This window comes from Enoplosus armatus, chromosome 6, assembly GCF_043641665.1.
Source record: "Enoplosus armatus isolate fEnoArm2 chromosome 6, fEnoArm2.hap1, whole genome shotgun sequence".
NCBI classification, from domain to species: domain Eukaryota; kingdom Metazoa; phylum Chordata; class Actinopteri; order Centrarchiformes; family Enoplosidae; genus Enoplosus; species Enoplosus armatus.
The window spans coordinates 12082215-12106727 of NC_092185.1; the positions used below are offsets into that span (position 1 = coordinate 12082215).

A 24513-nucleotide genomic window follows, 5' to 3' on the forward strand; every position below is an offset into this window, starting at 1 on the left:
TTGTTTCACACACTAATGTGCTTTAAGTTTGTTCATGAACAGTTGAATGTACAGGAATAACAGATTTTTATTGGCTCTTCTTGTGTCTTTCAGTGTCCATTCAGATTATTATCTATTATTTGTTATAGCTGAATCCACAGCCCCTCTGCACTTATGTGTACAGCAGAAATCGAAGTAGCTTTATCTTTGAGACAATTTCAATATTTGTAAGGTGAAGTTTGGTTATTTATATATATTTAACTGAATTTGTATAATTCTAAAAATGTGGGGATATCTGTTGAAAGTATCGGTTGATCTGTGCTGGGAAGATCTCTCAGGAAGTATCAAATAAAAGAAAAATCTGTTGCTATGTCTGTATGGCAAAGAGACCTGTCAGGTCATGTTCTTCTGTATATATCTTTTATGTGTCAAAGACAAAATCTACATGTGTGTTACTATTGATTATTTCTTTTAAACATCCCACATTATTAAAGTTTCATATTTGTTCATCTTTTCTCCAATAGAGGGCAGACTTGTTTTGATTAAGACAGTGACAACACAGATTTCTTCTTCTTTTCTTAAAGGAACAATGTCTTCCATTTTTAGGACTTTAATGACTCAATAACTCAACTATAGTGTGGTCACACACATGCCAACAACCTTCCAATATTCATACTGATTTGACTGACTCAAATGGCACCTATAAAAAATATTCAAGCTTTTGTTTGGCCCCTTAAACTTTTAACACATATTTGATTTCAGATCAGCACTCAACCTCAGCACTTTATTCACTCAGGTGAAGATCGCAGAGCAGTTTCTTTATTGTTGTATCTATCAGTAACTTTCAGCCCCACATTCTTCAAACAGGTCATTTCTCAGCACTGACAGCTTGAGTTAATGATCAAACCCAGTGGCAAGGTTTCCAAAGTAACCAGTTTCAAAACAAATCACATTTCAGAGTGCATATGCTTGAGCAACGGCCGAGCACACATACAAACACTTGCATTTCACTGACTGCAAGCCAAGCCAGTGTGTGTGCAAGCATTTGTATTTATTCGTTTATTTTCTCTCAGTGCTGGTATAATGAGGTGTGTGATAATTGTTCTTCATTTTTGTCAAAACATTAAAGTGTTTGTTCTTGTACAGTAATACCCAGAAGAGGGCAACCGCATTACCTTAATGATTTTCTTTGCAGGGACAGCACACTACAGCTGGACAAAGAGTGGTCATTCTTACCAGCCAGTGACATTGACACCTGGGCAGTGTTCCACACTGTTGCTCCTCTTTCATTCACCCTGTTGAATCCAACTAGTTTAGACCAGTCACTACTCTGCTGCACAAAGTGAAACCTGAGGAAATTAAATGTTTCTACAACTGAAGAGCTTCCATATAACACTGTATTTAGGCCAATGCATTTGTATACGCATTTGTAAATCATAAACAGAAAACAGTTCTTTATTGCCATATAAAAAATATCACCCAGAGCATCTCATATAAGGAGTCCATATAGGGAACTTGTGCTTTACAGCAGTGGTCAGAGGTTCACAAGATGGTTGAAAAAAGAAAGAAAACAAAATTATATTTATATAACTGATTCTTCTATATATTTTGCTTTTTTCATGTAAAAAAAAAAAAAATCACAAATCAAATTAATTTGGCTAGTGAACACACTTAGACCATAGCTTGTAATGTGGGGTCACAAGTAGATATAGCTTCATTTTAAGGGGTATTTTAATTATTAGAGCACAAAGCATGGTGATTAGATAGCAGAACAATTCGCCCTATGTTTTGAAATCAAGCTGCTGAGTGTGGGGTTATTGTTGTTGTTGCTTTATGTAATGCAGGTTAGTGACACACATGAGTATCACCAGCGTGCATCCAGACGCTCGTCTCTCAGGAAGACTTGCAGCAAATTGAGAGAGAAAAACTTCTCACCGACCGAGCCACCTGCAGTCAAGTGTCCGCGGAGCTCCTCCCCTGTCTGATTGAGTTACCTGCAGCGGCTCCTATCACTCACCTGCTCCCGCGTTGCCTCCTCAGCGACTGTGTTTCTGGGAACCGGCAACAAAACGTCTGCGCTCTGTGTTGGACAGCAACTGTAGACTACTGTTTACACTCTTGGATTTCTACTAGAAGTATCGACCATTTCCCGCGGAGTTCATCGTCCCGGTCGGCTGCGGGCTGTGATGGCAGCCTGATGCTTCAGCTGCTGCCTCGCACACGTTTGTCACCTTGAGCATCTCGTCAGGAAAACACCACCGTGGGTTCCTGTAAGGGGTAAAAGATGCTCTTTCTTTGGTTTTCTTTCTTGCTAAATCATTTTTCCTGAGCCCTTTAATGACTTCATGCTGGTTTCAAAGTTGAGATTGGTTGCACCTATTTGTTTATAGTGTTGATTTATTATTAATGATGTATTGTTTTATTAGGAAATGTCCTCTAATATGTATGAATTGTCAGCTCATTATTAATGTTTTGTGATCAAGGGTGCAGGTTTGAAGCGATATTGACACTTGGAATAAATCCTTCAGAAATTTTACAGTGATTCATCTATGGAGTAATTCACATACTGTAACATTTGGTAAGAGTGATGTTCTGCTTCATTGAAGTTGCAAGAGAGCAGAAAACTACATGTTGCTACCATGAATTTAAATCTGATGTCACCCGCAACCTTAATTACAGCATTTAGCTTTGCTGAGAGGAATGCGCTTTCATTTGGGTTCAAAATGTTTGTAGATAATCTGCTAGTTTGATTTTGAATTGAGAGTATTCAGAGTATACACTCAGACCCTCCACACTGCACCTGTATACTCACAATACACCTGTAACATCATCAGCAGATATCATCATAACAGCATAGCATTAGATAACTGTTATCTCTTACAAAATGCTTATTCAAGAACATGGAGCAACGTCCAGATCAGAGCAGACTCACATTACATAAGCTGTAACTGTCAATATTTTCTAATACCCATCATCAAATGTGTTGTTACATAAAGTCAGATTATTTTCATGCAAAACAGCACACGACATTCTCTGAGCATAAACTGTCTGCAGAATCCCATGTCCGATAAGAAACATGCATGTCATTATACTGATTTGTTTGGTCAGGGATTCTAAACGTCTAGGTTGAAAGAGGATACACTATTTATCAGACATGCATAGTTATTGATTAATGTTCAAAGACTGTGATTTTGCACCTGTTTATGAGGATTTCAGGGTTTCTTATGTGTTTTCTTTAAATTGTTAGCATGACAATTGATGATGATTTAACACATGAAAAAGAAAGAAGCAACACAGACCACATGACTGATACCGCACGCGTAAAACTGTATAAGGGAGGGCTCAGCTGAGCCAGGACTGAAGTAATCATTGTTATTCTCATCGCTCGCAAAAGATTTATTGTCACTGAAAGCAGTGTGAATACGACAACACTTGTCTAACTCATTCCGATAACTTTCAATCAAAAGAGCCAGATATTATCAGTAATTTTGAAAAATTTGTGAGTTTATGTGTAAGATAAGCGCGCAGCACACCCTGCTTCTATTTTTGTGTTATTATTGTTCTAATACTGTGTAATTACCTCTGAATAAAGGGTTGTCATTATGGAACAATAAGCACCTTAGGCTGAGTGGAGGGGAGGTGTGCAGAGGGCCTCTTGCCATGAGGTTGACAACACATGACACCCAGCCTGTCCTGCTCCGGCTTCACCTCCCTCCTGAAACCTGGCAGAGGGCCAGAGCTGGGAACAATAGTGTGCAGAGAAGATGACCAGAGAGATAAGGACAGAAAGAGGAAGTCTACCTTTTGTGCTTGACTTACTAAAGTAAATAGGACTAGTTTTCGTTGCTCATTTGCATCTCTCAGTATGATTTTGTTGATCCTTTAGTCTTCAAACAGGCGGCATGGAGCTACATGTGTGCATCTGTACAAAATCATACTTCAGTAACATTAACTTTGGTCCTGGCTGTGGACAGTTGTTGTTGTGATTTGGCCTTACTTTGCTTCAGAAGATATGAAGGGATTATCTGTTGAGGGCGATTATGTTTATGATCTGCTGCAAGATAAACCTGAGTGACCGCACCTATAATCTGTAGCTGTCATACACAGTATTTACCATGTGCACGTGTAGTTTACCACTGCTTGTTATGCAAAAGCTATGTTTATAGGTCGGAAAGGAGGTTAGGCACTACATGAGGAAATGACTGTCTCATAACACTGTCATGGACAATTCGAGGAAAGCACGCCCAGCGCCACAAAGTGACTCGAGCTCAGTGTCTTACAGGTTGAATTGTTCGTGCAGAACAATTAAAATGCTTGCTGGTGACACAGGATCCTAACATCTCGCCACCGAGTGGGTTGCCTAAAGTGATATACATGGCTCCTTGGAGTCTAAAAGTCGCATAAGGTAAAAGGTGCTTACTATATGTTATCTCCAGTGTTAAATACAATTCACTTTAGCCATTAACTTAGAGACACTTATCAGTGGAATGATAAAGTCCATAACTGATCTTAAAGGGAGCAATGTAGAGACCACTCTGTTGTGTAACAGCTCATTAGGGTTGGACACAGTTAGACTGATACAGTATGTGTTTAGCCTTAGTGTGTGCCTGATATATATTACATAACCTTGTCAGTACATGCCTTGACAGACAAGTCTGAGTCTCCAGGCCCAGAGGGAAGGGCGTGGGAGAGTTTCGCTCTCTCATTTCCTGCTCCCATTAACCTTTCAGATTTAGACACAGCCCTCTGTTACACATTTGCTTCGTCTCCTTTAAGGCCACGCTAATTATCAAATAGATAGCATGGTTGGGTGTAAATACCTACCAAATTAATTAATTGCAGCTATGCAGATATAGTCATCAAGAGAGTGGATCTAATTACACAGTGCATATCAGCCTGCTGTCTGCCATTGTCCCAGATCAGTCCCTTGACTACCAGCAGCACAGGCCCAACACCTGGCTCTCCACAGTGGAAGAACAGGCTGTTTAGTAGACTATGCCTCAACTTTGCATACCATCTCTACAAGCTTAGTGAGGTACCTATAGCTTTGTAACACCATGGACTGTATATGACAGCTCACCAAAGTGGAATGAGAGAGAAAAACGAAAAGATACCTGATACAACAGGCATTAAAACTGTCTTTTTTAGATGAATAATGCATGTTTGTTTTGGTGGAAGATGTTTCCTCTCCGCCACCGGCCATTTCTCTCTCTCAGTCTATCATTGACACCCACTCTTCTTTCTTTCTCTGATTCTCATCCTCTATGTTTTTTTTCTTCAGGTGGATGCCTTAAATCATGAGTGTCCTTGGACCTCCGTCGAGGCAAGCCAAGTGAGTGTCGCACACATTCCTGCTTCCCCTCACATGTTTACCTGTCTGTGTGTTAGCTAATCTCCAGTGCTAGGCTGAGTTGCTGTCACACAGGCGCGAGAGAATCACTAACCCAGTATGTAGAAGGTGGTGTGGGTCAGGGACCTCGGGCACAGAGCGGCTCTGTTGAGAATTGTTTGCTTTGCCTGGGCTCCTGGCTCTAGCCTCCCTTCATGTCCCACACCCCCTCTCTCCCTCCCCCCCTCTCTCTACCTTTTCCACTCTCCCTCTCTCTCCCTGGCTGGTCCATATGTTCAGAATCTCAGACTAATCTCATCCAGTGCTGGCCAGTCTGCTCTCCATATATCACTCCTATTTTGTGGGCTTGCGTTCATGAGAAGTGACAGTGTGGGAGTCTCAGAGGGTTTGTGACACTGACATCCAGACAGAGGTGCAGGGGAGAAGATGAAGAGCATGCAGCGTAACCCTGTCTCCTCTTCTTGTCATTGCAGTGGAGTGGCCAGATCGGACAGCAAGATCAGCGCCAAGGCCCTCTATGGTAAGTGATTGCATAGATTTTATTGTTCGCCTGTTTTCAAGGCTTTGCCTTTACATGCCCTTCAAATATAATTACACCTGATCATATTTCTGTGGCATGAGTCACTACAGACTGTTAACAGCTTAAAGCTTGTAATTGAGGAGGTTGTGCACTCTTACTTGTCAAGCAATCGTTTTATGAAAGCTTGTTTAAGTGTGTTCTTCTTCATTAGACATGATTATTTCTATATTTAAAGCCAGACAATTTTCAATATTTGTCTTATTGTCAAAAGATCCTATGATCCTGTGTAGCCAAACCTTAATTGTTGACCATAAACTGTTAAAAACACATAGATGTGCCTCACTGCTGCACTGGATGACATATTGCTTCATCACGATGAACAAGGGCACTGTAGTTTATTTTGAGTCAGTCCAACGTACACCGTCCTGCTACTGTTAAAACTCTCTAGTGCATGAAATGTGTGTCAGTCCACGGCTGAAAATTGTCCCCAACAAAAACACTATTTACTCCTGCTTGAGTAACTTTTGCTAAAAACAGTGCCCAACAGTGCTGTCTTTTTACAAAAATGAAGCTATAGTATATTTGTGACCCATTTTTAAGTATTACATCTTCAGTAGGAACAAATCACAAATACACGAATACAGTATCTAACGCCAGCCTTATCCTTTGATACCTTTCCAAGCTGTCAATTGTCAAGCTGTGTGGATCAGCACTGTAATTGACTCAAATCACAACAATACTCTATTTGCCATGCAAATGTCAAGAAATCCAGCACTCTTACTCTGCCACATGTTGTTGCAGCCCCACGGCGCCTCTGACCTATCACAGTCTTCTCCCCAGAGCACACACACATAGTGATAAGAGGGGGCCGAGGTCCTGCTGAGGGGCCCTGTCGTGCTCAGGCTGCTGACACCTCTGTCAGACACTGAGGGACATGGGCGGGAGGCTGGGCTCCTGAGGGGAACATGCACAGCATGCTGGGATTTGTAGTCAGATGCATCAGGCTTTTTGTTGTTTGTCTGCTCTTTGTAGTCACGTTGTGTGCAGACGTATATTTATCTTGTCTGACTTTCAATTTTTTGCACATTCTTTGAATTGAAGGAGGGTGACTGTGGTGAAACTCAGTAATGCAATTATGAGATTTTATTTTAGCTGTTGCATACTTGTGCTAGGGCGTGTGTGGGTGACTGAAATGTGCTATGTTACATTAGCAGGGAGGGCAGGGTGTGCCTGTTTTTAATGTGTGGTTGGAACAGGGTGGGGATGCCCATGTCTTGCAGGTGAATAAAAGACGCATTGAAAAGTGGAAAGGAAAAAGGCGGACTCTGCCTCTTGCTCACCTCTGGTCCTCCCCGCGCTGCCTCAGACATTAGCTCACTGGTCCTTGCCGGCACCTCCTACCACACTGCCAACATAGAGGAACATTGTACAGCATATCATAGGCACAGATAGAAACCTACACCGAGCTATGACAGGACGACCTGCTTTCATGCATCGCTATACTGTTCCAAATTTAGAATGGCCTCAAATGACAGATGATGGTATTGTAGGGATGCAAGATGTTCCCAAACCATCTGACTGTGCACCTCGTTGTGTGTGAAACATTTTTGTGCCGTGAAGTCATCCAAATATCCACAGGATGCGCCCACTCCTGTGATCTCTGTGAAATATCCCACTGTATGTGTGACGAGGCTGTGCTGTTTTCCATTGGCTCGTCTCATCTTGTGCGGCAGATGGTCTCCACTACCTTCTCACTGCAGGATGACAGCAACATGTCTGTCCTCCTGAACCAGAGAGGCAGGAACGCGGACAATATTGTGTACCATCCATAAGCAGTGGGAGAGATTTGGATGGATACAAGTCTGTTACTCACTCCATGCTGAATAAACATGTAGAGGAACAACAGCAAAAGTCCCAACTCAATCTCCTGTATGCAAAACTCCCCGTCATTCACACGGTGCAGGGCAGCACACAACTGATGCAAATGATGCACAGGTCCTCCCACCTGATCTGTTATCAGCAGCTTTGGGGTAAAGCAGAGAGGAGCCACATCACACTCACCATCCCTGGACTTTAGACCATCCAGCATCTTTCTTGAGTTTCTCGGTTTGTGGTTGAGGAGCATGTCTCTGTCAGGTAAAATGTGTAGAAAGACTTTGATCTCGTCCTGCTCCCCCTGTTTTTCTACCACTTGTCGTGTAATTTCTGTCAGTCAGCCTTGTTTATGCAGTTCCACTCTTGTTGTGTCTGTTTGTGTCTGTGAAATCAGGGTTGTTTTACAAACTAATGGTATGTGTTTGGCCTCTTACTGTTCTCGATAAACAAATGCGCAATGCAAACCTGTACTGATTTGTTTTACATTAGTTTGACTCTGTGGTGAATCAGGCTGTGAGGCGTGCTGATGTCATATGATCTTTTGATGTTGCATACAGGACTTTATTCTTTTTATTAATCAAACTAAGTTTGAAAAAACTGCTGTCTTGGTTTTGGATCAGGTTAAATTCAGAGCTCAGTTTGTTTAAAGTGCGGTTATTAGGGAGGTTGGATCGTCTGATTGATCTGGGCCATGTATTGTTTTGATAATCTGCCAAGCAGCCATGTTTATCACCGGCCATTGACTCTGGAGAGCCCTGAGGATCTGCCCATCTGCCTGCTAAGTGGCTCTTATTGCACGCTGTCGCAGCGCTGCCAATTGATTGGCGTAAATGTCAGTCATTAATAAGACATGGGCCGAGCTCGACTTTCAGAACAACACCTGACGCTTGTGTTTCACCTGTGTGGAGCCGAGCAGGAAGGAATCAGCAGGAACAGGAAAGACACATGCTTGCGTCATTTGGACGGTGACAGCGGTTGTGTGGATATGAAGTGCTGAGAACACTGAGGAGCTCTATGAGGCAGGTTTACATCACACTGAATCATCATAAAAGGGATATCAAATATTAGAAGGTACTTTGAGCCTTGACACACATTTTGTTAAGTGTTATACAAACAGTAGGGCTTTTGTGTCGCTCTCACTATAAACCACATAAAGACAAATGTGGCTGAACGTCTGTATGAAAAGAAAACCTGTGTGGCATCAAAATGTTGACTCTATTGGGTGGGGGACAGAAAGAGACCTGATAGGAGATCTGGCAGTGGAGTTGATGGCCTGATTATTTAACCGTAATTGTTACCTGCAGACTATTCACCTGGTAAATAGGTCAATGAGCACACTGGCACATTCATTTAACACTGGCCAGTTTGAAAAAAACCCAGCCCCAGCCAACAGTACACGCAATGCTGTGAACAATTTTAAAAGCTCCGTCGTTACAAATGTCGTGCAAACTTTTAAGGGGGTTTTGATATCCCTTCATTGTTTATTGGTCTGTCTGCCCGCAACTTTACTGTTTTGGTTCACTCTCACCGCTCTCATATTGTCATTTTCAGCCGCAGCAGTCAGTTGTTTTCATCAAAACCCAGAAAATACCCACTGTACACTACCTGCTCAGTACTAAACAGCTAAAAGAGAGTTAATGTTGGCCCTTACATTCATCACATGGCCAGAAATAAGACTGATAATGATAATGTAGCTCCATAACTGCTGGATGTGTAATAAAAAACTGTTTGCTAACAAGTCCGCGATTCTGGATTTTTAAATGTGTAGATGAGCTTTTTAAAATGCCTAAGTAATTTATTAAGTTTTTTCATTTTTGTTTGTGGAAAAACCACATCAGACACAAATTATTATTCACAGCAGAGTATTTTATATGTCTTAAAACATGTCTGGAGTGGACCTTTAATTTGGTGTCTATTGTGTGGATTTGTGTGGATCTGTTGTATTCTTGGTTTAATCTTTGTTCAAATCACTGATAGCCTTGACAAAAAATAATTTACAACACTTGCTATTTACGGTACCCTCACCTGCCTGACTACTCAACAGACTTGTAGTAAAAATGAGAGCATTACAGGCTAATTTACAGTATTTTTACCAACTAGAAGGTTGATGACAGTTTACAAAACAGATGGAAGTGAGCGTGGTGCTGTTGAGAAGTAGCGGCACTGCTCTTTGGCCCTGCACTAAATCTTTTTCTGGTGTCCCAGATGGAGCGGGCTTTAAGTCACACAGACTCTTTGATATGAGATTTAATAATTACCTTCTCGGATACACCTGTTTCCAGTTTACTTGTTTACAGGATACATTTAGACAAAATTATGTTAAAAGATGTAATATCACTAGTATAGTTTGACAACTATTGCATTTGTTGCAGAGAAATGCACCTGTAGTTTTTACTGCTCTGTTGTCAAATATACTGTAAAATACACTATCATTTGTCTGAAACAATCATCTTACTGTACATAGAATATTGACATGAATATCTAACAGTATAATAGACTGTTTATAGACGTCTACTGTTGCCCCATGAAAAAAAAATACACATGTTACGTGTCCTTGTTACTTCCTTATTGCGCTGCTGGTCTTTTCAGCTCACACATTAGCGTTTCATTTCATCTGTTCACTCTGCTGAAGCGGGCAACATGTGGACTTTAGGTCAGTGTCACTACTGTGGCTGTTTACATAGAGGGATATACAGTAAGATCACAGGCAGGACTTAGTGGTTTTCTCAGTTTCTCACTTTTAATATGTTTGTTTTCTTATCAACAGAACAGAGGAAAAAATACTCCAACTCCAATTTTATCATGCATGAGACGTCGCAGTATCATGTTGAGGTAAGTTCTGCTCTGTTTCTGTCTCCCTGAAAGATGTTAAAAAATTATAATTTTGACTGTTGATGTATTAAAAAAAGTTAAAATGAAGCAAAATGTACGGAAAAATAGAAAGCTTGGCACAAGATTTGAAACTCAATCACTGTATATTTATTCAATGGCATTGACTGAGGCTGGGAGGTAAACGGATCAGTGTGTGAGGCACTTTTGAGACATGGTGAGGTATAGGAAACCTCACTATGAGTGATCCCAGACCGTTGCAGTTTCCTATGTATTGAACTGTTTATCATCCTTCTATATCATTTAAATGTTTTATTTACTTTTTAATATAATTTACTGTATTATCATTATTTTGTTGCTACATGTGGTACCTGTGTGGTCAGATAAAGGCACCGGATATAATAAAAATAGAATAGATTGCAAATTTTGAAATATGGGCGTTCTGGTAACCCATTCGTTTTAAACCACATAACCATTATGTCTCCAGTTTGAACCCAGCTGAGGACCTTATACTTGAGGTCCACAAATGTACGGATTTATAATTTAAAGGTCATTGAACCTCACGTGTGATGAAAGTAAAGCACTTTCTCTAAATGTTGTGGCGTATTGTTCTGTCGCTCAGAGATAAAAGCTGACAGTCAAGTTCATCTCTTGATCTCTTGATTCTCGATTCTTGAGTTTTATGAACTCTGCCATAAAACAGCTATCAGGCCTCAGATTGCAGCAGTGGGGAGGTTATGTTGGGACATGCTTCAGGTCAGGGATGGTACTGAACTATGCCCCGTGTCCGTGTGGATAGGATTTCTCGAAATGTCTATGCATTATCGCACATGGGCAGGTAATCACAGATAACAGCCGCGCTGGCAGCAGTCGCATGCAGAGCCGGGACGTGGCAATATTGCTGTTTTGACATTAGATAAAACAAGACAGTATTTCAGACAGCTAAATAACATCAGCTGAAGGTATTGTGAGAAATGTTGCAGTATTTTTACAGATTATAGCTGTAAGAAAACTGTCCTAAATATACAGTACAGTTAACAGTTAGAGCTAAATGAATAGTCTGACATTTTGGGCAAAATACTTATTTGCTTTCTTGCTGAGAGTTAGATGAGAAGATTGATACCAGTGTCATTTCTGTATGTTCAATATGAAGCTGAAATCAGCAGCCGGTTAGCTTAGCATAAAGTCGGTACACGGGGCAACAACATCCGCCTACCAGCACCTCTAAAGCTCACTAATTAAAAGGCTATATCTTGTTTTGTTTTTCTTAAACAAAGCGTAAAAAAACATCTACTAGCTCCAGGTTCATATTGAACAGACAGATATAATAGTGGTATCGTTTTTCTCATCAACCCAACTATCTGTAAGAAAGCAAATCTATTAAATTAAAATAAATGTATTTCCCAAAATGTGGAATTATTACTTTAATACAGACAGTTAACTAGAAATAATTTATATTTCAAATTATGCCGATCCAAAGCATACCCTTCCTACTTTCCATACAGCCATTGTTTTTAGGTCATAGTCCCCTCACGGCCAAAAATCTTGTTTACCAACCCACTGTTTTCTCCTCAGCATCTCTCCACGTTCATTATGGACAAGACAGAGTCCATTACCACAATGGATGATGCCATCAAGAAACTGGTCCTTTTAGACTCAAAAGACAAAATCTGGACCCAGGAGATGCTCCTGCAGGTCACGGACAAGGCGGTCAGGCTGCTGGATTGCGACACACAGGTACAGCTCCACATTTGTCCACACGCACGTCATCATCACATTATGTTAAAATGCAATAAATGTCACATTTACAGTCATTGATTTGTGTTTAGGATTTACAGTATAACATATTTGCCAGCAAAGAAATATTTGAATCTGATTTTGTCTCAAAAACATGAAGAAAGTACATCTGTCATTTGTGATGTGCTGTAAAGTCAATTCACGGGTCACTGGGAGAACTGCTCAGCCTGCAAAAACATAATGTCTCTGTGGCTCTGCAGGAGATTTGTCAAGTGTGGAAATATTCAAGTGACATCACCTGGATAGCTCGATAGCTCTCAGATCAATTTCTGCATTACAAAGTAATGTACAAAGGGCATGGAGTTTGAAAGACGTGAGCATTTAAAGATTATGAAGTTGCGTTGTGGGAATTGTAGGATCCAGTGTTTTTGGAGCTAAACGTCAGGATATATCTGCCTTCATTGCATCAGTATTGACCATTCTTCAATACTAAATTTATACACCTGCAGTACTGAGGTGCCTTTCTGGCTCCAGCCCCTCGCAAATGGATGTAGTATATATGTCTGTGTATATTTGTGAAATAAAAAATGTAACATGTATTTTATGACATTTATTTTGTACATACATGTCAAAATGACCTACATACTGTAAATTATTATGATTATGTGCGTTTACACAGTGAACAGCCATTAAAGGAATGGTTTGACATTTTGGGAAATGCTCTTATTAGCTTTTTTGCGAGAGTTAGATGAGAAGATTGATACCACTGTCATATCTATCCATCCATATCTATATCTATATCTATATCTATATATATCTCTATATATATATCTATATCTATATATATACATTCAATATAAAGCTACAACCAGCAGCCATTCTAGCTGTTCCCCCCTGTTTCCAGTCTTTGTGCTAAGCTCAGCTAACCTGCTGCTGTCAGTAGCAGAGTGGCATTCATCTTTTTATCAAACTCTCTGTGAGAATATACATCTAAACATATTTCCCAAAATATCAAATTGTTCCTTATATTATACTTCTCTACCTCATAGACATCTTTTGGAAGACTATTTGTGGTATTGTTGTATCTTATTGAAGGCTTGGCCTACTCAGATAGGCCTCTAACCATTCCTCTGTTCCTGCTCCTGCAGGAAGAGTTGGAGAACTTCCCTCTCCCCACCATCCACATGAGTCAGACGGTCCTGAATCAGACCCGTTACCCTTCCGTGCTGCTGCTTGTGTGTCAAGACAAAGAGCAGCACAAACCCGACATCCACTTCTTCCACTGTGACGAGGTGGAGGTGAGTCTCACTTTGAATGTTACAGGCTTGGCTCAGTTGTCCGTGCATGACTGGTTGGCTTTTGTGTTTTGTGTCATTCATAAATCCAAGCTGCTGTTGTTGGAGCGCCAGGTCAGATTTCAGTGCTGTTGATGGCTGTGTGTTTGTGTGTATCCTTTTACATTTTTTGCAGCCTTGTTCAGAGATATTGGGTGAAGGGAAGATCTCTCCTTGAAAGAGTGTAATACTATAACTTAGACAATAGACAATACCTCTTCATAGTTCAGAATCACTACTAGTAAGTTCAAAGAAAACGCTTAAAAGACTGTTGATCATCATAGTTGGCCTCATAAACACTGAGTATAAAGATCTGAATGTAACGACCTTTGGATTATCACATATGGGTCATGGTTGGCATTTTATTGAAAGAATCTAGATTAAAGTATGGGGGAAAATTGTTATTCCTCTGTCATTTAATGTGAAGGAAGAATAGGAAAGTTTGATGTGTACAAAATCTTAAAGATGTTTTTGGTTTTGGGAGAAAAGCTCAAATGGTTTTGTGATGCATTACTGTGAGTCAGTTAAGTTGATTTATTGAGCGAGCATCAGAATATGCATCACAAGTCAATATAAACAAATTAATGTACAAATTGCGCACTAACACAACATAAAATTGTCAATGCAAGGCCTGTTTGTGGGTTTTTAGATGCTGACCTTTCTATTGTCTGTAGGAACAACAGCAAAAGTTAGGCCTGATTGCTCCTCAGTTTTGCAGCAGCCAGAGCTTTGTGACATAGATGATCGAAGATAAAACGATATGAATGGATTAAAAGTAACTCACTTTGTCCAGTTTATATTATGTAGAATCCATCATAAGGTAGATGTCATTGTCAGTTTGCAGTGAGATATTAAACTGCAAACTCTCAGCATTCAGTTTGACATGGCAATATTACGATTGGATCGCTGGGTACGAGAGGAAGAGACAGATATGTTTTTCCCTAACGATGGCGCTGCGGTATAAAACTGTATAAAAACATATGTTAGAGTTGACTCTGTGTCTCTCTCCTCACTTTCTTCAGGCTGAGATGGTTCATGCAGATATAGACAGTGCCATTGGAGACAACAAGCATGGGAAAAAAATTAGGCTTCAGACTCTGAAGTGAGAAGAGCATTACACACACACACACACACACACACACACACAAATATTGCAGTAAAATACACATTGAAGGAGACACTGGCGATCTGTTATTAGTAGTTAGGGTGCTGAAGGTCTTGATGCCTCCTCCTCTTCCTCCAGGGTGAACCAGGAGAAAATGAAGCGTCACAGAGAAACCATCCTCCCCCACTCGGCCCCTAAAGGCCCCTCACCTGCTGCGAAGGGACGGGTGGCAGCCATGAACACACAGGGTAAGAGTACACACACTGTACATGCACCCAAAAGGAAGCACTTTGTACAGCTCACATACATTCAAAACTACGTTCTCACAACAGCTGCATTCATATCAGTGTGTTTTGTGTTAAATCGCGTGAGCTGTCTTGTGTTTGGATGTAGATCGACGAGCCTCCGGACAAAATGACACAGAGTCACATGAAAAGCTGGCCCAGCGCATTGAGAAGGATGTGGTGAGTGTTTTTACCCACAACGACAACTGTCATTAGTGTGAATGTCGATTCAGCATTCACACTGATGACAGGTATAAATGCCAGTGTGTCAGCATTTACACTGTTGTTCTTCTCGCTCTTAAATATTCTGACTTCTGACTTTTTCCTCTTCTGTATGTTTTTTGGTCAACTTCTACTCCTGCATACTTTCAGCTGCAGAAACCATTCAACTATCAAAATGTTCATCTCTTTAGGGACATGTGTGTTTGTATTCAGTTAAATTTCTACCTTTTATTATTTTGTATAATGTAAGTCAATGGAAAGAATCTTCAAATCCTCTTCAACCTACTCCACTTTGAAATGCTTCTCCTTCCACACACTTACAACTATTACTGAGCAGTGTACTTGAACTAGTAAGATGAAAACATCAACTCGTGCACCGTCAAGTCAATTTTATTTTCTTAGCAAATCACAATTTGCCTCAAGGGGCTTTACAATCTGTACAGCATACAGCACACCCTCTGTCCTCAGAGCCTTGATTCGAATGACAGAAAACTCCCCCAAAAAACTCTTTTAATAGGGAAAAAATGGAAGAAACTTCAGGAAGAGCAACAGAGGAGAGATCTCTCTCCCCGGACGGACAGACATGCAATAGATGTCGTGTGTACAGAATAGATTCGCAACAGAAAATCATAGTATGTACAATTATGAAGACAAAATGTATATTGTAAAACATCTAAACACCAGCTTTTGTAGCAATGTATTTCAGCTCTTAGCTTCTTAAGGTAATGCAGGTAAGCTTCCAATTCTGGCAATTCATTTCACATTTCTGCATTTTCAGCAACGCAGTTTATTCTTCTGTATGTTTTTCAGTCAACTAATGCTTCTGCATACTTTCAGCTACAGAAACCATTCAAATGTAAAAATGTTATGCTCTCGATGGACGTTTCTATTCAACTTTCTAACTTCTCAACTCCCATTTCTACCACACTTACATTTCAGCTTCCAGGTTTTTGAATAGTGTAGTGCAATACATATAGATTTATTTCAGCTGTCAGCATTCACACGCATTTTCAGCAGGAAATGGATTTTCTAGTTACATTGCACAGCTCCTTTCACTGATTTATAATGCTTTATTCTTCATGCTAAATTTGTGTCCCTCAGCAAATCCTCAACTGTGCCCTGGATGACATAGAGATCTTTGTGGCGCAGCTGCAAAAGGCAGCAGAGGCTTTTTCCCAGCTCAACCATCGCAACAAGAGTAAGAAGAATAAGAAGAAAGGACCAGCAGGTCTGTCTCCCTTTCTTCTGATGTGGTGGCACGAATGCAGTGACAATATGTTCATATTGCTCACGTCGCCATGTTTGTGTCTTTTTGTGTCCTGTGGCACGGGACTCTCATCCGGAGACGCATGTGTGGTAGTAGTGGCCAGTTTGTTAAGTAGCACAGTACTCATTACTCAATTGTAATTACTGAGGTAATATTATTACTTCTTATTCACTCCCTGGGAGTGCTGATCTGGTGTATTTCTGTCATGTTACACCCACAGACTTGATGATTGATGTATTATTATCACTGTGCTTCAGTCTGAATTGCAATGTTATTGTTATGTTTTTGTCTGACAGAGTAAAAATATTGGCAATACCGAAGGAAACTAAATTCAGTTTAATTCTGCATGAAGCCTGGCATGAGATGCAGAATAGATGAGTCAAAACAATTTTGTGTTACTTTTCAACACACCCTTTGGTAATAACAATGTAAAAGTAACTCAAAAGTGAGTTGACGCTGACTACAGAGACAGATGTGCTGAAAATGATGTATTCTCAGTTTCTCAACCTTAAACTTGAAGTCAGAATCCCATGTGGGGTTCACTTGTTGTTCAAAAGATTTTTAAGACTGATTGCTATGTTTCTAAAACATATTTCTAATTTAAGAATTAAATCAGAAGGTCACAATGTAAATTCGTTATGTAGCTATGATTTCTTCTCTCCTTTTGGGTCACAAGTTGAGAAACCCTGATGTAGCACATTCTTTCTTGGGCTTTTACTCTCTGGCCAGGTTGTTTATTAACCAACCATCACTGTATTGCTAACTTTTATTTCACTGGAGAATTGTAAGCTTTTGTACAGACGCAAAAATAAGATTTAGGTTTCTGGCTTTGAACCCTGGCCAGAGAGTGAAACCTGTGTCCGGTCTGCAATATGTCTGCATGGAAGTCTGGTAACTCTGCCTGAGTCTGCGTGTGGTCATTGTTGCTCTGGTTGTTTACAGAGGGAATGCTGACCCTGCGAGCCAAGCCCCCCACAGAAGCAGAGTTCATTGATAGCCTGCAGAAACTGAAGCTGGCCTTCAACCTCTTGGTGAGATTTCACAGCTCCTCACCTCCTCATCGCTCATCAGTTGCCCTCTCTTCATCACCTCCTCACTCTGTGTCTTTCACTGCGCCCCCTGTAGGCCAAACTGAAGAAGCACATCCAGAATCCAAGTGCGTCTGAGCTGGTTCATTTTCTCTTCGGCCCTCTGGAGCTGGTAAGAGCTATAAACCTGATGTCAAACAGGTTTATATGGATGAAAGGCTTACAGGATATGCCATCATCCTGAACACATGGGGATTTTTCTACATGTCAACAATATAAATCCATGTAATGCTAAACAAGTTCTCCATGTCATTGGATACCGTCAATGTTGACTGAGCCCACAGGCACATCTGACAAAAATACACTGAGCTTTTTTTTTTAATGCACAGAATGAAAACAGTTTCATTCAACAGTAAAACAGCAGCTTTTGCATTGTCGCCATGAGACGTTCCTCTTTTGTTTTTATTTTTTTATGGCACCACACCCACTGCTGCTCAGCTAGACTGGAGCAACGTGGCTTTCAGCTCTGACTCAGGTGCAGCCACACTTACATAATGGTGGTTTCCAAAGCCGTGGTGTTCAGCCACACCTTAGATACTGCTTGATAGAAGCACAGAGCTGTGATTGGGCTCTGCATTGATATGGTGAAGTAACCTCTGGACACGTTGGATTTGCTTGATAAGGTCGAGATAAAGCCGGAGCAGCAATATTCAAAGAGTGGCCCCGCGGTCACTAACTGTCCGCTACAATCTCAACACGCAGCAGCTTCAGATACATGTGTGTTTTTATTTGTTTTATGATGTAAATAAGATGCCATAAATACATATTTGAGTGTATTTAAAAGAGTTTCCAGATTCAAATTAAGAAATTAGGATTGGGATGCATTCAGTCTTTTGGCAGATTTTCATGAATAAAAAGATTTTAGTAGAAACACATTTTTGTATATTTACACGTTTTGGTGCCCGTAACAAAATTCAGGTATTATATTGGCAAATGTCTTTTCTTCTTAAAACATTGTTAAAAATCACTTGTGTAGTCAATCAGTAAACTTCTGAATGCGTCCACAGGTGCTGCAGAGCTGTGGAAGTCCTGAACTGGTGCGTTCAGTGATCTTCCCTCACCTTTCCAAAGACGCGGTCGACTTCCTGCGGGGACACCTCACCCCCAAAGAGATGACCATCTATGAGCTGCTGGGAGAAGGATGGACCAAACCCAGGTACATAAATGGCTGCATTTACGTAGAGCTTTTATCCAAAGCACTTTACTATTTGCCTCTCATTCACCCATTCACACACACACACACACACACACACACACATGGCAGTGAGCTACCATGCAAGGTGCTGGCCTGAGCACTGGGACCAAATGGACATTTAGACATGGATGCATTATTACTGTTGGCGCTGTCTGGACGGATGGTCATCACGTCCCTCCTCCTCCTCCTGCAGAGCAGAGGGAAAAGCATGTGTGGTAGTAGCAGCCAGCTTGGGGTTTTGTTAAGAAACACAATACTCATTTCTCAATTACATCTCATTACTGAGGTAATGTTGTTACTTATTATTCACTCTCTGGGAGCACTGATCTGGTGTATTTCACTGTCTGGATCACAGTGTCATTGTGAAATTTTTGCCTGACAAAGTAAAAATATTGGCAATACCAAAAGACATCAAAATTAATTTTAATTTTGCATGGAGGCTGGCATGAGATATAGAATAGATGAGTCAAAACAATTTGAATCTTCACAGGTATTGAAACCACACGTGTCAGCTTATTTATGGACTGAAAGTGTGAAAGCAGTTGGTTTATTACTGTCAAAAGTAACAATATTACTGTAACATGTTGCTGAGTGTTGCTTTACCACACAACAGTGGTGTGAAAAAATGTGTTGTTTCTGTGTGTCTCTCCTGCAGAGCAGAGTGGCCCAGAGATCAGTGCGCTCCTCCTTATTACCCAAAGTTTCGTAACGGCTGGGAGCCACCGGTGGAGCTCTTCAGGACGGCCCCATGGGAAACAGAGGGACCCATGGGGCCACTGGGGTCTCCCACCAGCCCCGACTACAGAAAACACACAGCTGAGGGTGTAAGAGTTCTGTTTGTTAGTCACCGTCTGTGAATGTACAGACCATTAAAGGTCCCAACCCCTGAAAATCTAACAACCGGTCTGTTTTTTCAGTTTTATGGAACTCATTCCTCAAGCTCGTCAAATGGGTAAGTAATGAAGTCCTTCACACACTTTGCTGTCACTTACACACACAGATACATGTCGGACTGTGATGAGAGAATACTATGTGTCTTAACAGGTCTTACAATGGGATGCCCCACACCCCCAAATATGCCAAAATTCGCTACCACTTTGTAGCGCGGAATGCCAACGAGCTGTCAGTGCTGCAGGACGAAATCCTCGAGGTAAAAACAGTGTCATGTTATCTTCATGTTCAAGATTGACAGGCAGCTTTTCTACATTTGAACCAAATTCAGATTTGCATTGTAGCATCTGACTGGGACGATGCAAACACTTCCTGGCCTTCTGTCAAGTTAAACATCTCCACTTTCCTAAATGTGATTGCATCTGCTGTAAACAAATAGTAAAAATGAAACTGCCACTGCCAGCGCTGAAGCATTTTCACCTGTTTCCAGGTCAAGAGTGGGTGTTACACGAGACTTGAGTTTAATTACAGTTTTCAGTGCTGTTGAATGAGATGTGAAATGTGTCTCGCAGGTGATAGAGGATGACAAACAGTGGTGGAAACTACGGAATCGCAGCGGCCAGGCCGGCTACGTCCCATTTAACATCCTGGACGTTGTGAAGATAGAGGAGCCAGAAGGCGGCTACAGCCAGGTGACCTGCTATACTGTACACGCAGGGCATTAACATTACATTCTTTGATTAACACACATAAAACTTTTCTAATAGCATCACTAAAACCTCAGCCATTGGTGTCACACTTGGCATTTCTGAGCGTATGTTGTCGCTGCGAGGTGTATTTTTAACGTTGCCACAGGCAATGTGATGTCATGGCAGAAAGTTTCCAGCAGCTACTCTGAAAACATTTTAGACTCATTGTTCATCATCGTTTTGCAGCAGTATTAAGATACCAGTTTGTCTGACTGTAGACTCAGTAGACCAGAATGCAATGCAGCCACAGTGCATGTTGTGTTTTGTATAGACTTTTTTCAGATTTTTGTACATATGGGTCGTATCACCTTCACTCACTTCCCGTACAGTCATAATCCTTAACTCAACTGCACAAGATCACACGGGTTGTCAAGAGGTGTCAGAATGAACTCACTAAAGTATAAAGTAATGAGACTGGTCAAGGTTAAAAGTTCAAAAGATGATTAGGACACAAACATTGTAATGTGGAAGAACATTTGCAGTTTCATCATCTGAACACTGGTCCCAGATCAGTGCAGCTTTGTGTACAAACCCTCTGCACTTGTTACCCTACACATTGTGCAGCATATGTTCCCACCCTCACCAAAAGCCTACATTCCCAAAGACACGCACTGCAAAGCATTCATGCTGCATGCAGGTTCACCAACGCCCTGCAGCAGGTACTGCGTGCAGCTCCTCTTCCTGGTGTGAAATACTTTCACACACATATTTTGCTTTTGGCTCCTGGGCAAAAATGTATCGACCAGCATGAGATGAAAGACAAACCTGTTTTTGGAATAATACTAGCTGCAGTTGCTTTCTTGTGAACTGTGTTTGTGTCTGTGTGTGCAGCAAGGCTACAGGACGTCACCTCCTGGTTCTCTGAGCCATGGAGACAGTTTCAACAAGGGTCGACCCAATGACAAAAGTGAGTGAACACACAGAAAGTAAACAAAGTCAGAATTACAGATCTGTGTTTTTTTCCTTACAAGTTGTTGTAAGGCTTGTTCTTTGTTGTTTCTGCGCTGCAGGGATGGATGAGGTCAACAACGAGTTATTGATGATGATCACTGCTAATAAAAGCCAGCCACCCGCCAGGAAGTTCCGCGTGGAGCGACCATCCGGCAGCCAAGTACCGCTCACCTATGACTCGGGCGCAGAGCAGGTGATCGCATGGCTCAGCGCGAAAGGTTTCTCAAAACCGTAAGTCACCTGCGATGCTCATCAATCCAGGAAATCTAAATATCGTCCCACACCTTAAAGTTGTGTCAGGAAGTATTAAAAATTGATATTTGGATCGCATTCTATTTCTTTAGTACTCTCAGTAATAGATTTTGGTATTTTAGTATTTTCTAGGCATTCATGGTGGAAGATGAATCCTATAGATTTTGATGATCCTCTGACTTTTCCTCCAGCATGAGGTTGACATTTGTGATTTTGAGTGAAATATCTCAACAAATTTGACATTCATGCCCTGCTAAGGATGAATGTGGTGTTCCTTTTCACCCAGCGCCATTATCAGGTCCCTTACTTTATACTAAACACCTGCAAAACTAATGACATTCCCATCAGCCTCGGTTGATCGTCCTAAACTAAGATGGTGAACATGATAAGAATTATATGTTAACATTGTCACTGTGAGCATGTTAGCCTGCTGACGTGTCAAGTCAACAACATCACAAATCACACAAAGGGGCTTTACAATCTGTATAGCATTCATCCTTAGACCTTTGATGACGTCAGCATTTAGCTCAAAGCACACAGAGCCGCTAGCTTTAGCGTTTGTTTAAAGATATTTTGGTACTATGTATACAAAATACAATGATTTGTTGTGTTCAGATGTTTCAGCTATTGGTACTTTTCTTATGTTGGCATCTGGTGTGTTATACACCTTTTTATATGTCATAGGGAAGAACAGGAGTGATTAATGTCATTAATGATGTCTCAGTTCTATTAAATGTCCCAGTTAGTCCTTTCAGTGAGTCAGCATGAACAATATCAGGCCGCTGGAATAGACACACCCCAAATTAATCCAATCTTATTAATGTTATTGATTACACCTGAGCTTCCTGCTGTTTCATGTCAAAATGCCATAAAGACTTTTTTGATCTCGGTGTACTCAGTACAGGAAACAATGTAAAATTAAGAAATACAGTTAATTCATATGTAATAATAAGTACATTAATTGTCTGCAGGACGGTTGAATGTTTGGGGATCCTGACTGGAGCCCAGCTGTTTTCCCTCAACAAAGAAGAGCTGAAGGCGGTGTGCGGAGAAGAAGGCGGTCGTGTCTACTGTCAGATCACCCTGCAGAAAGCACATCTGGAGGTCAGTCAAGCAAACTGCTGACACAGCTGTCACGACAAAGCTGTTTCATTCACAGTTTGACAAAATAAAAGTCACAAATGAACACACTTGTTTCCAAAAAAAATGTGTAATGCTCACATGTCTCAACTTTCAGTCTTTTTCTGGGCATGTTAAGACAAACGAATACTCTCAGGTATATAAAAGCAGAGTATTCGTGAGTCACACTCTTATAATTAATACAGATGCAGTCCAAAAAGTGGGTGTGCACACTCTGTAATCAGGTCAGAATTAACTAGGCAGGATTATGTAACAATTTCAAAACTACCCATATGGATAATAACTTATAATGAACAGTTATGCAGAATATGTTTAAAAAGAAATACACAAAAAGTAATTAAGCCATAACAGTATACAGTAGAGGAATCTTACACCACAACTATTGGAAATATAACCTCTGACACACTTAACTCAGATCTTAAACCATAAAATGATTAATTACCTTTGATATCGTTGAGGATGATGCTCCTTCTCGATACTCGTGACAAGTTTTGAGGTTACATACAACAATAAACAATGTACTTTTACTTTCGTTCATGATTCATGATTCATCCAAAGAACCTTAAAATCTTTTATTGTACTTGGATAAGAAAAGTAGCACCAGCCAGTCTGCCGATGCTTTTGCAATTTTATGTCTTAACAGTCACTGAAAGGCCCTTGTCCAGCTCATGACCTCTGTCCCTTTTAAGTCCTTTGTCTCTCTCTGTATTCTACACCTCATAGAGGATCCTTGAGCGGTGTTTTGAAAGAGAAGACAAACATTTAAAGAAGAATAAAGATGAATCTTCTTGTGTTTCCTTTACAGAAGACGAGTGGAGACTCAGAGCTGCAGGAGATCATGAAGAAGAGGAAGGAGAAGATCAACTCTGGCAGCAAAGACTGAACCGCATGACCATTACTCTCTAACTGCAGCGGCTTTTCAGTGACCTACAGTAGAACATGCTGAAATGTTGTATACATTTTTAATTATATATTTATTTTGTATCACCCAATGTGTACGTATCAAGTGTTTTCCTATCTAATTATGTTGCTTTTATTTAGTATCTTTAAATTTCATTGTTGTATGAAAAGAGGAACATATGAATCTATGTACAGTTATGTGTGTGTGTGTGTGTGTGTGTGTGTGTGTGTGTGTGTGTGTGTGTGTGTGTATGTGAGTGGGAGTGTGTGTATGCACAACATGCATGTAAAGTACATATTTGTACGAGCTGTGTGGTTGATGTTTATGCTCGTTGTCAATATTGCAGCTGCTTACTGAATGACTTGGTAAATACGTAGATCTTAGCTATCGCATATCTAAATCTGTGCCAGAATGTATTGACACATTTTCCAATATATAGCCAATTATTTTCATATTACTGTTTACAGATATAATAAATAATAAAACGTCCTGATTGGTCCCTGCAGATCAGCAGTAGGTGTTAATATAAATCAGAATTCAGACATTCTGGCAACACAAAGAAACTGTCAATAATCCTGCATGAAGTTATTGAGATGCTGTCATTAATGTGTTTTTATGCAGCATGACATTTTTCAGTGTGAACTGCACAGACACACAGGAATATTAAGGAATGTATGAGAGTACGTTGCTCTGATATGAATAATTAAATGAAGATTAAGACAAAACATTCAAGGGGGTTGTAAATATTATTAAAAAGTATACAATTAAAAAATAAACTTGGTAAATATTTGATATCACATCTTTCTTTTGTACATTATTCTTGTGTTTGTGTGTGGATCAATAA

The 24513-nt window shown here is 40.6% G+C and overlaps 1 protein-coding gene across 1 annotated transcript; it reads left to right on the top strand.

Annotated features, from left to right (window-relative positions):
- Positions 1-5755: 5755 nt before the first annotated feature.
- eps8l2 (EPS8 signaling adaptor L2) lies at positions 5756-24444 on the top strand. The gene is made up of 19 exons (XM_070907232.1): positions 5756-5849; positions 10492-10556; positions 12129-12290; positions 13439-13588; positions 14647-14726; positions 14868-14977; positions 15123-15193; positions 16337-16463; positions 17445-17533; positions 17628-17702; positions 18598-18746; positions 19441-19609; positions 19703-19737; positions 19830-19935; positions 20249-20368; positions 21257-21332; positions 21436-21607; positions 22600-22732; positions 23574-24444. The coding sequence occupies exons 1-19, from the start codon at positions 5756-5758 to the stop codon at positions 23649-23651; spliced, it is 2061 nt and encodes a 686-aa protein (XP_070763333.1). The 3' UTR covers positions 23652-24444.
- The last annotated feature ends 69 nt before the right edge of the window (positions 24445-24513 follow it).

Coding starts and splice junctions, on each gene's coding strand:
- eps8l2 (XM_070907232.1), top strand. CDS start 5,756: ATGAAGAGCATGCAGCGTAACCCTGTCTCCTCTTCTTGTCATTGCAGT. Junction 5,850..10,491: donor CAGCGCCAAGGCCCTCTATG/GTAAGTGATTGC, acceptor TCTTATCAACAG/AACAGAGGAAAAAATACTCC. Junction 19,610..19,702: donor GAAAACACACAGCTGAGGGT/GTAAGAGTTCTG, acceptor CTGTTTTTTCAG/TTTTATGGAACTCATTCCTC.